At 52.6% G+C, this 10,845-nt stretch overlaps 1 protein-coding gene across 4 annotated transcripts in view; it reads left to right on the top strand.

Annotated features, from left to right (window-relative positions):
• Positions 1–9,993: 9,993 nt before the first annotated feature.
• Positions 9,994–10,845, top strand: part of RAB11FIP3 (RAB11 family interacting protein 3) — an 80,282-nt gene continuing 79,430 nt past the window's right edge. For 3 of the 4 annotated variants that reach the window (XM_081256654.1, XM_081256651.1, XM_081256653.1), the window contains exon 1: positions 9,994–10,693. In XM_081256654.1, coding sequence (XP_081112780.1) covers positions 10,127–10,693 — 567 coding nt within the window. In that variant the 5' untranslated portion in view covers positions 9,994–10,126. The remainder of the gene's footprint in view (positions 10,694–10,845) is intronic. The other variant, XM_081256652.1, reaches the window with a different exon arrangement.

The following is a 10,845-nucleotide window of genomic DNA, read 5'->3' as shown; positions in this document are numbered from 1 at the left end:
ATCCGCCTGCCAATGCAGGGGACACGGGTTTGAGCCCTGGCCTGGGAAGATCCCACATGCTGCAGAGCAACTAAGCCCGTGCGCTGTAACTACTGAGCCTGGGCTCTAGAGCCTGCGAGCTACAACTACTGAGCCCGCGTGCCACAACTACTGAAGCCTGCGCGCCTAGAGCCTGTGTTCTGCAACGAGAAGCCACAACGAGAAGCCTGCGCACCGCAACGAAGAGTAACCCCTGCTCTCCGCAACTAGAGAAAGCCCGTGTGCGGAAAGGAAGACCCAACACAGCCAAAACAAAAACAAAACAAAACAAATAAATAAGTTAATTTAAAAAATAAACAGGAAACATCATGGCTACAGCATAGGGCTGCCCACCACCGGGGTGTAGCCTTCCAGCCCCTGCTCCACGTTGTACATTTTTTTTTGAATGAATATGTGAATGACCCCTATGTGTTGTGAGCCACACAAGGTGTCCCCGAGGCGTCACCATGATGCAGTGAACTTTAAAATTCACTTAACTAAACTGTTAACCTGGGGGAGTTTCTCTGCCGACTCCTGTTGCCATGGTAACTTAGTAAAACTCACCGGCTTGCCTGTGCTTTGTCTGCGGGTCACCACTGAAAGGGCTGGAGGTCGTGCTGCTTTGTTTCTTGGTCCCTTGGTTGGCATCCTCCACATGTAGATCTCTGGTGGCCCCGGGCACTGTGGGACCTGCCAGGGCCGGGCCACCCCGATGGAGGAGGAGACTTGGGAGGCTGAGGCTGACCTCGCCCAGACGCGGTCCACCCACCAGGTACACACTGAGCCCTTTGCCTGGTGCCCTGGCTGGGCAATGACTCCCCCTCCGGAACTTCCTCTCGGCCATGCACGTGGGCTCGCTGAGTGAAGCAGGGAGAGATGGTAAATCCCCGAGCACCTTGCCAGTTGGAGGCTCAGCAGATGTTCCCCTCTCTGACCCTCACAACACTTTGTCCTTCTCATGTGGGTCAGACCGAGCCTGCCTTGCAGTGGTCACGCCCCCACCCTGGGCTGTGTGTCTAGGCGGGGTCCTGGTCACCCCTGGCTCTGCCCCAAGGCCCGATCATGTTGCAGCCGGGCAGCCGTGTCCTCTTGAGCAGGGCAGAGGGAATCTTTGGGGTCAGGGCTTCCCAGGCCGGGGAGGGGGCTGGGCGTGGGCCCCTTGGGGCATATCCCTCTGGGCACTTAGGCTGGTCTCTGCCTCATGCTGCAACAGATACGAAGAGGGGATGTGGGGGGAGATCCTGGGAAGTTCACAGGCTCCAGGGGTGGGACGCACTGGAGCTTGGGGACGAAGCTGGGGCCCAGGGCTCGGGGGTTCTTCCTTCTCCCACTTGACCTGCCCTGTGAACCTGCCCCTCCCCTCGCTGCCCTTCTGCTCTCTCTGCCCAGATCCTAGCCGCCCTGTGTGCAAGCTGTAGCCCAGCCCCCTGAAGAGTGGCGGCATTCCTTCTGTCAGACACACATCCCGGTTCTTGGGAAAAGTGCTCCCTTCGGGTCAGGGACTGGCTCTCGCTCAATAAACCGTGGCCAAGGGTTGACTGCATTATATGAACCTGGCAACTCCCACTGCTTCTAGAAAACGCGTGTGAGCAGGCATCCCATGTGGGCCCTGACTCACATCAAACACACTCACTAGAAACGAATGTGTAGACCAGCGTGCTGAGAACGTGTGTGTGTGTGTGTGTGAGATCGCATGAGTCTCAGGTCCCCTCTCTGGCAAAACCTGAGGACCAGTGGGAGATGGCAGAGGCTCCCTGCTCACCTCTTGGGCCAGAGCTCTGCCCAACTAGGCTCTTCTGTCCTAGGGGCCGTGGGGGGCCGGATCCTTCTTTGGACTTCCCTTTTCCTTGCTTGTGCTAATCGGGCCCTTCAAGGGAACAGCCCCTCAGATGGGATTGCTGGATTTCATGTTTACCGCTGCATCCTGGTTCAGGTCTCTGGGATTAGACCTACATTACCCTGTCAGCAGACAGAGGTTTCTATAACTCTTTAGTCATTTATTTACTGATCATCTTGCATTATTTCCTAGGTGATGTGTTATTAGTATGGAGTTCCTCAACTCAACTCCCAGAGGATAACTTTATTTTCACATTTTGGAGTATTTGGGGGGCACCTCATCACATCCCTACATCAGAGCATCTCAGTGAGACAGCACCTGACAGGTGTCTGCTGAAGAAGGAGTAAGGAATGTTAGGAATGTGCAGAATTAACGTTTAACTCTTCCACCATCACGTGTAATTTGGACAATTTTTACCCCATGGGAGGAGAATGGTGTGAAGTATATCTTCACCTCTGGAAAATGTGACCTGAGGCTAAGAAAGGAAGTTCTGAATCTGCGTACCATCCTCTCCCCGCCTGGTGCTCGGCGCCCATCCCCCGGCTGTGGGCTGTGATTCTGGCTGCAGGGGAGGCGTGGGAGGTGTGGGATGTGGGCGCTGTGGGGACTGGAGATGCCTGTCCTCACAGGAAGATGGGAGACCAGGTGCCAGCAACTGCAGAGTGAAATGTTAAAATAAGAAAATCATCCAAACCTCGGCTGAGTCAGGAGGAATTAAATTGTGCCTTACAAACTCATGGTCTATTTTTACTCTAAGAAATGTACTTTACTAAAGCTTGAAGGTGAGAAAAAATCCTTCCCCACTGAATAAATATCATTAAACACGAGTGTGGACTGTGCTCTTGGCTTCAGGAGGCCATGGGGAGGGTGCGTGCGATCTAGACCTAAAATTGACTCTGCTCTCAGTTTACTTACCCTACACAAAATGTATATGTAGTTTTTAAAATTTGTAAATTGAAATATTTGGCCAGCAGTTTGTAGCTTGATTGAGGTATAATTGACATTCAGAAGACTGCACATGAGTGAAATCCAGAGTTTGGTGAGTTCTGACATTTCTACATCCGTGAAACCATCACCACAATCAAGAGGATGAACATACCCATCGCCTGTAAAACGCCTCCTCCCGCCCCTTGGAAACCCCCCCATTTCTCCCTGCGCCCTCATCCCCAGGTGACCCAGCCAGGATGGCAGCTTAGGACTGGGAGGGGGAGGCCAGCCTCTTCTGGGTGGGAGGAGAAGGTGGGACAGGAGGTAGAGGTGCTGGGCCCTCAGCCAGGTCCAGACCCCTTTCCTGGGCAGCCCAGTGGCAGGCTGTTTGGTGGCCCTGCTCCTCCCTTGCTCTGGCCCCATCACGGGCCTGTGGCAGGTCTCTTCGTCCTCCAGAATAGAGCTCTGCCCCCGCCTGCTATCCATCTCCAGGGCACATCCATGGCCTCCCTTGGGCACTACGTCCACCACTGGCCAGCTGAGAGGCTTCCCCTTGACCGCGGGCTGGCTCCTCCTGGAGCTCTGGGTGGAGGGCTTGCTCCAAGTGCAGATGTCCGGCCCGGCACAGCCTGTAGTGCGCGCTGAGAAGGGACCTATCACAGAAGTATCCGTCCTGTCCCCGTGGGAGGTGGGCTTCTTTAGACACCCCGAGAACTGCTCCACAACTCTCTGGTCTGGGTTCCCAACATCACTCCACCTTGGACACAAATTACTTTCAATCTTCAAATGGTTGATAGGGATGGTCTCACAAATAGGTGGTGGAAGAACAGATGGTTCTGGGAAACCAGCTCATTAAGTGAGAGAAACAAAAGTGGGTCCCTATTTTACACCACATTTTTTAAAAGTCCAGGGACTTCCCTGGTGGTGCAGTGGTTAAGAATCTGCTTGCCAGGGCAGGCGACATGGGTTCTAGCCCTGGTCCGGGAAGATTCCACATGCCGCAGAGCAACTATGCCCGTGTGCGCCACAACTTCTGAGCCTGCCCTCTAGAGCCTGTGAGCCACAACTACTGAGCCCATGTGCCACAACTACTGAAGCCTGTGCATCTACAGCCCATGCTCCGCAACAAGAGAAGCCACCGCAATGAGAAGCCCACGCACACAACAAAGAGTAGCCCCCACTCGCCGCAACTAGAGAAAGCCCATGCCAGCAATGAAGACCCAACGCAGCCAAAAAAAAAAAAATTCCAAACAGCTTAACGACATACTTGCGAAAGGAAAAGCTATAAATAGAGGTAGATATCTTGAGACTTTGGGTACAGGATTTACTTACTGAATTTAAAAAGTGTTTAATTATGAAATCCTTAAAATATGTGGACAAGCCCGGACGCACGTGTACTCACCCGCCATGTTTACCGGATATTGGTACTGTGTCCTGTTTATTCCCAGTCTGCCTGTTTTTGGAGGAAATAAATGTTACAGGTACAGTTACCTTTTACCACTTTCCTCCTCTGTCCCCCCTCAATATAATTCCCATTTTCGTTTTGGTATTTTTACTACAAATGAAGGTGTTCAACAACAATATATGTATTGATGATGTGTTCTGAAACTTTGCAAAAACGGTATTACACAGTATCTGTCTGTAACTTGCTTTCTCACACAGCTTGTTTTAGAAGTCTGCCCATGTGGTTGTGTGAGGATGTGATCCATTTGCTGAAACTGCTCAGTATTCCATCGCAACAGACTTCCTTCCCCTCAGCCAGCCAGCAAGCTCTTCACGGGACTATGGAAACCAGGGCTGCCTCAAACACCCCTTTCCTGCCTCCTCTTGGACCTGAAGGTGGAGAAGCAGGAGTGCCAGGTTAAGGGGATACAGAGCTTCAGCTGTATTAGTTCTGTGAATCCCCACACTTGGCTAACATCAGACTTAATTTCTACTGATTGATGTCAAATGCTATCGTTACTCATTCCCTTGATTATCAGTGTGGTTAAGCATCTTTTTATATGTTTAGTGGCCAATTGAGTTTCTTCCTCTGGAACTGCTTTTTTGTATTCACTGCTGATTTTTCTACTAGGTTGCTGCTCTTTTACTGTTTTTTGAGGAATTCTTGTGTATTCTGGAAATAAATTCATTGTCAGTTACATCTGTCTTAAATATCTCTTCCCAGTTGCTATGGACTGAATTGTGTCCCCCCAAATTCATGTGTTGAAGCCCTAGCCCCCAAAGCAATGGTATTTGGAGATGGGGCCTTTTGGGAGATAACCATTAGATGAGTTCATGTAGATGACCTCCCATGATAGAATTGCTGCCTTATAAAAAGAGGAAGAGGGAGAGATGGCTCTCTTCACCATGCTAGGACACACCTAGAAGGAGACCCTCACCACAAGCCAGGAAGAGAGCTCTCAACAGGAAGGAATTTGCAGGTGTGAAAAGTAATAAAAGGAAACCTCATCAAAATGGAACCAGGGTGCCAGAAGGGGGAGCTTTCATGCACATACCACTTAACATCAGCACAGATCCCAACGTGTCCCAGCAGGAAGGGATACTACTTTACTACCCAGCAGGAGGAAGAAACAATTTCTCTTTGACCAGCAACAGTCCAGCCAATGAAAGACTGTCACAACTCAGCCAATGAAAAGCCACTGCACCTAGAACTCCCAGTTTCCTCCAATGGGCTCTTTGTTTATGACAGCTCCTCTCAACTCCTTCTCCCCTATAAAAGCATTTCCTTTCCTTTGCTGGACATAGTTGCATGTCTCCAATTACAACTCTTTGCGGTTTCTGAATAAACCCATGTTGCTGGTAAAATAACTGGCTTTTTAATTGTTTTAGGTTAACACTGGCATCTTGATCTTGCATTTCCCAGACTGCCGAATTATGAAAAATAAATGTGCTTTTTAACGAACCAGTATATGGCATTTGGTCACAGCAGCATGAGCAGACTAAGGCACCAGTCTATGGTGTGTCTTTCATCAAACAGAAGGAAAATTTTTTTAAATTAATTTTTACTAAGGCATAATTTACATACAGTAAAATTCATTCTTTGCAGCGTACAGTTCTGTGAATTTTGACAAACACATTCAGTTATAGAACCACCATTACAATCAATATATGAAATGGTTCCTTCACTTCAACAAATTTCCCTCTCCCCCAGCCCTCCCACCCTCTATTTGATTTGTGTACCCTTACTTTTGGAAAGCTTAAATTTTAATGTATTTAACTTTAAGTCACTGTCTTTTTTTAAAATGGTTTGTAATTTTTATTCTTGTGTAAGAAACTTTCTTGCTCCAAGGTCATAAAGATATTTTTCAATGTCTTCTTAAAGTTTTAAAGTTTTGGGCTTCCCTGGTGGCGCAGTGGTTGAGGGTCCGCCTGCCGATGCAGGAGACGCGGGTTCGTGCCCCGCTCCAGGAAGATCCCGCATGCCGCGGAGCGGCTGGGCCAGTGAGCCATGGCCGCTGAGCCTGCGCGTCCGGAGCCTGTGCTCCGCAACGGGAGAGGCCGCAGCTGTGAGAGGCCCACGTACCGCAAAAAAAAAAAAAAAAAAAAGTTTTAAAGTTTTGCTTTTTTTTTCGGGCCACACCTTGTGGCTTGCAGGATCTTATCAGGGATCGAACCTGCACCCTCAGCAGCGTGGAGTCCTAACCACTGGACTGCCAGGGAATTCCCTTGCTTTCCACTGTTATGTCTTTGATCACTCTAATTATTTTTGTATCTGATATGACATAGGGATCTAGTTGTAAGGTTTCTGTACAGACAACTAGCACCAGCTATAGAAAAGTCCATTTTCCTTATGATTAGCAAAGCCACCAAGGATAAAAATGATGGGTTTGACTACCCAAAATGAAAGATTTATGTCTAATCTTCCCCAACAGGCAGAGTTCATGAACGGGTCACAGGCAGGGAGAAGATACTTGCAACATCAAAAACATATAAGGGGGGCTCCCCTGGTGGCGCAGTGGTTGAGAGTCCGCCTGCCGGTGCAGGGGACACGGGTTCGTGCCCCGGTCCGGGAAGATCCCACATGCTGCGGAACGGCTGGGCCGGTGAGCCATGGCCGCTAAGCCTGCGCGTCTGGAGCCTGTGCTCTGCAGCGGGAGAGGCCACAGCAGTGAGAGGCCCGCGTACCACAAACAAACAAACAAAACAAAACAAAAAAAATATGAGGGATTTTACCTAAAGAAAAAGTCAGAGGGCCTCCCTGGTGGCGCAGTGGTTGAGAGTCCGCCTGCCGATGCAGGGGATACGGGTTCGTGCCCCGGTCTGGGAGGATCCCATATGCCGCGGAGCGGCTGAGCCCGTGAGCCATGGCCGCTAAGCCTGTGCGTCCGGAGCCTGTGCTCCGCAACGGGAGAGGCCACAACAGTGAGAGGCCCGCGTACCGCAAAAAAAAAAAAAAAGAAAGAAAAAGTCAGAGAACCCAAAAGAAAAGCAAGTGCTACAATTGGGCAATTCACAGATCCTAGTGGTCAGTAAACACAGTAAGAAACACTCAACCACATTAGCATTCAGCTAAATTCAAATAAGGCAAGATGAGCTGCCGTTTTAAGTTCATCAGACTAGCAAAAATGGGGGAAATCATATGTAATGTCTACTGTAATTTTGGTGTATTTCCTCCTGGTTTTTAAAAATATGCATTAAATAAGATAGATTTGTGATCAAATGTAGCCTTGCCTGTCACTTTCCCCTTCCTCCTGTAAGTGGCCAGATCTCACCCAGGTGGTGGAGAGGCCCTATCCCAGGAGAGACGTGCATTCTTCCACTGAGGCTTCTTGACCTACTTTCCCTTTGCTCCCTTGTCAGGTCCAACAGGGCTGTGCTACACAGCTAAGAATCTGCTGAGTCACCTTGCTGGTCTTCATTTTCCCATCTTTCTCCATAGGTCAATGGTCACCAGGGAAGAGGGATCAAGGAGACCCATTTGCTTGAGAGTTCCAAAAGATAAGTGTTTAACCCAGGTACCTTTCAAAAAGAAAGACTCACAGAGGGAGGTTTTCACAGACATTCACTCAGACCCAAAAGCTAACAGATGTAAGCTGCACCCCACCCTCTCCCTTCCTCTTCTGTGTACCTGTTACATGGCTAAATTAAAGTGTGCATGGGGTGGGCATGGAGAAGCAGGTTAAAATGGCAGCAGGGGCTGCTTCCCTTGAGCTGGTTCATTTCATCTTGAATGTTAGAGATCAAAAATGTCTAAAGGGAGGACTTCCCTGGTGGAGCAGGGGTTGAGAGTCCACCTGCCAGTGCTTGGGACACAGGTTTGCTCTCTGGTCCGGGAAGATCCCACATGCCATGGAGCAGCTAAGCCCATGCACCACAACTACTGAGCCTCCACTCTAGAGCCCGCGAGCCACAGTTACTGAAGCCCACATGCCTAGAGCCTGTGCTCCGCAACGAGAAGCCACCGCAATGAGAAGCCCGCGCACCATAACGAAGAGTAGCCCCCGCTTGCCGCAACTAGAGAAAGCCCGTGCGCAGCAACGAAGACCCAACGCAGCCAACAATAAATAAATAAATTCATATATTAAAAAAATGTCTATAGGGGATGCTCGAGGTCCAAACGCCCAGTCCAAGTGCCCAGGAACTTGTTACCTTTAATATTTCAGGAACAGAGTTTCTTGAAGTGGTCTAAGCAGGAAGGTGCATGCTTTCCATGCTGGGGTTCTGTTTGGGTGCATCAGCCAGCCAAGGAATGCAGATTTTTCATGAATTGGCACAGCAGCAGTAGGAGTGCTGCTTCCTCAGGGCGCAGCCCTCGCCTCATTTGGTTTTACCTCCCCCATATTAATACCCTTATTTAGAAAGGTTGACACATCACTATAATTACCTCTGAAAACTGTATCTGGCCAAAGGCACCAGTCCAATTTCAGATTCTTGCCAAACTGGAGATAACTTACTTTCTTTGAATGCAGTCTCTTCCTCATGAAAGCATACAGCTCTTATAAGAAATTGAGAATATAGTTTTTGGGTTGTGGGGCGGTATTCCCTTGCCCTTCTTTTCCCCAGTGCCAACCTCACAAAATCTGGTGCCACGTGCCCTGGGATTTTGTCATGGGAGATGAATCAGTTAATTAACACACTGCTCCTCATGGTACACTTGGAAACAGGTTCAGTTTCCTTTGGTTCTTGCCAAAGATGCTTATGAACATACCTAGTGCTGGTGCTTTCCCCGATACATCTCATTACAGGCTCTAAATGGAGCCTGTAATGTTAAGTGCACCTCGCCTGAGGCCTGGCAGCTCACCGGCTCCTATCCAGCATGTCTCCGATTTCATGCCTGCTTCAAGGTTCCCATGTTGCTGCCTGGCGCCCTGTGTCCCCACTGACGATAGTGACATCTAGAGAAACAGATGTCAGTTGTCAAAGACAGCCGCAGTGCTTGGGAGGCTTGACTGTACACCGGTGATGAACACTGGATATCCTATGGGGAAAAAAGCCCTTGTCATAGATTTTTAAAAAGGTCTCAGTGTTTGGCCACGCGTTCCTTCGGTCACAAGTGATGGACCTCATTTTCAGAGCCCTTCCACATTCAGGCGGGGGCTGCTCTTGCTGCCGCAGGTCAACGCCTGGACTTCTCCGCGCGGCGGGCGTCTGCGGAGGGCGCAACTTGCACTTCCCCCGCCCCATTAGAATCGTGTTCGTTGCTTATCAATTTGTGGGAGCGCTTTACACTTGCAGGACTCAGTCCATCCGTCCCGTGCGTGGGTCGATGACGTCACGCCCGGGCCCACAGCCTCCGAGGACACCCACCTCTTGCTCCCACACGTCAGCGCACTGCGAAGGACCGAAAAACCCAGACCACGCAGCCGCTCCGGCGCCTGCCTTTATAATAAGGCTGCGAGGGGCGGGGCCAGCGTGCGGCGCGACGTGCTGACGTCATGCCGAACGGAGGGCGGGGCGAGGGCGGTGGCGTGCGCTCCGGTACCTCGGTTGCTTTCTCGTCGTCCGCCTAGGCTGCGTCCCCCTCAGCGTCCACCTCAGCGTCGTCCTCCTCATCAGGGTCTTCTTCCTCCTCCTCCTCAGGGTCCCCTCCTCGGCGTTCCCCTCCTCGGCGTCCTCTCCCCGTCCTCCCCCTCGACTTCCCTCGGCCACCCGCCGCCGCCATGGGCCCGCGCCCGCCGCGCCGCCGGGCCGAGGACAGCTGAGGCGCGGCGCGAAGATGGGCGAAGGCGGAGCAGGGCCCGAGCGCCAGCCCGAGCAGTCCGGGCGCCCCGCGCGCGCCCGCCCGCGCCGCCGCGGGGATGCCCGCGCCCGCCGCCGCGCCCTGAGCGCCTTTGTCTGCCGCCCGCGCCGCCCGCCGCATCACTGGCCTCGCGGGCCCGCGCCGCGGCTGGGGGCGCGCCCATGAAGATGGACCCGAGCTGGCCGGCCTCCCCAGCGGGCGGCCCGGGCCCCGACCCAGAGCCCGGTGGGTCCGGAGCGCCCGCCGCCCCCGCCCCGCGCCCTGGGCTCGGCCCGCAGGACCTCGCGGCCGGCGCGGATGCTGGGCAAGCTCCAGGGCGGGAGCGGCGGCCGCAGCGCTCGAGCCGGGACTCCGACCCCGACCCTCCGTTGCCGGAACTCGGCCCGCTCTTTTCCTGGACGACGGAGCCGGAGGGTGACGGCCCCCCGCACAGCGCGTCTGTCTGCGCGCAGGACTTCAGCCGCAGCCATCACCTGAGGGGCGAGGTCGACTTCTTTCCTTCCTTTGCGTCCCCCGCGGTGGGCGAGCCGGCCCTGGAGCTGGGTCCTGGGGACCCGGATCGGCCCTCGGACTTTAGCCAGACCCGCCCCCTAACGAGCGAGCCCGCGGGGTGTCCGGAGGACGGCCCCCGCCTCCGAGCCGTATTTGATGCCCTGGACGGGGATGGGGACGGCTTCGTCCGCATCGAAGACTTCGTCCAGTTCGCCACCGTCTATGGGGCAGAACAGGTAACTCGCAGCGTGGCAGACGGGCCCCGCGCGGTGTTCGCGGAGTGCAGGTCCCGCGTTCTCTTTTGATTCACTTCTTCTGCTCTCTTCACCTCTGGTTGAATTTCGCTGAAGCACCTTTTCCCCCTTTAAAGAGGTTCTATTCCCGGGAG

Source organism: Mesoplodon bidens (assembly GCF_964165515.1).
Source record: "Mesoplodon bidens genome assembly, chromosome: 15".
Classification (NCBI taxonomy): domain Eukaryota; kingdom Metazoa; phylum Chordata; class Mammalia; order Artiodactyla; family Ziphiidae; genus Mesoplodon; species Mesoplodon bidens.
This window is presented reverse-complemented; position numbering and strand designations above follow the sequence as displayed.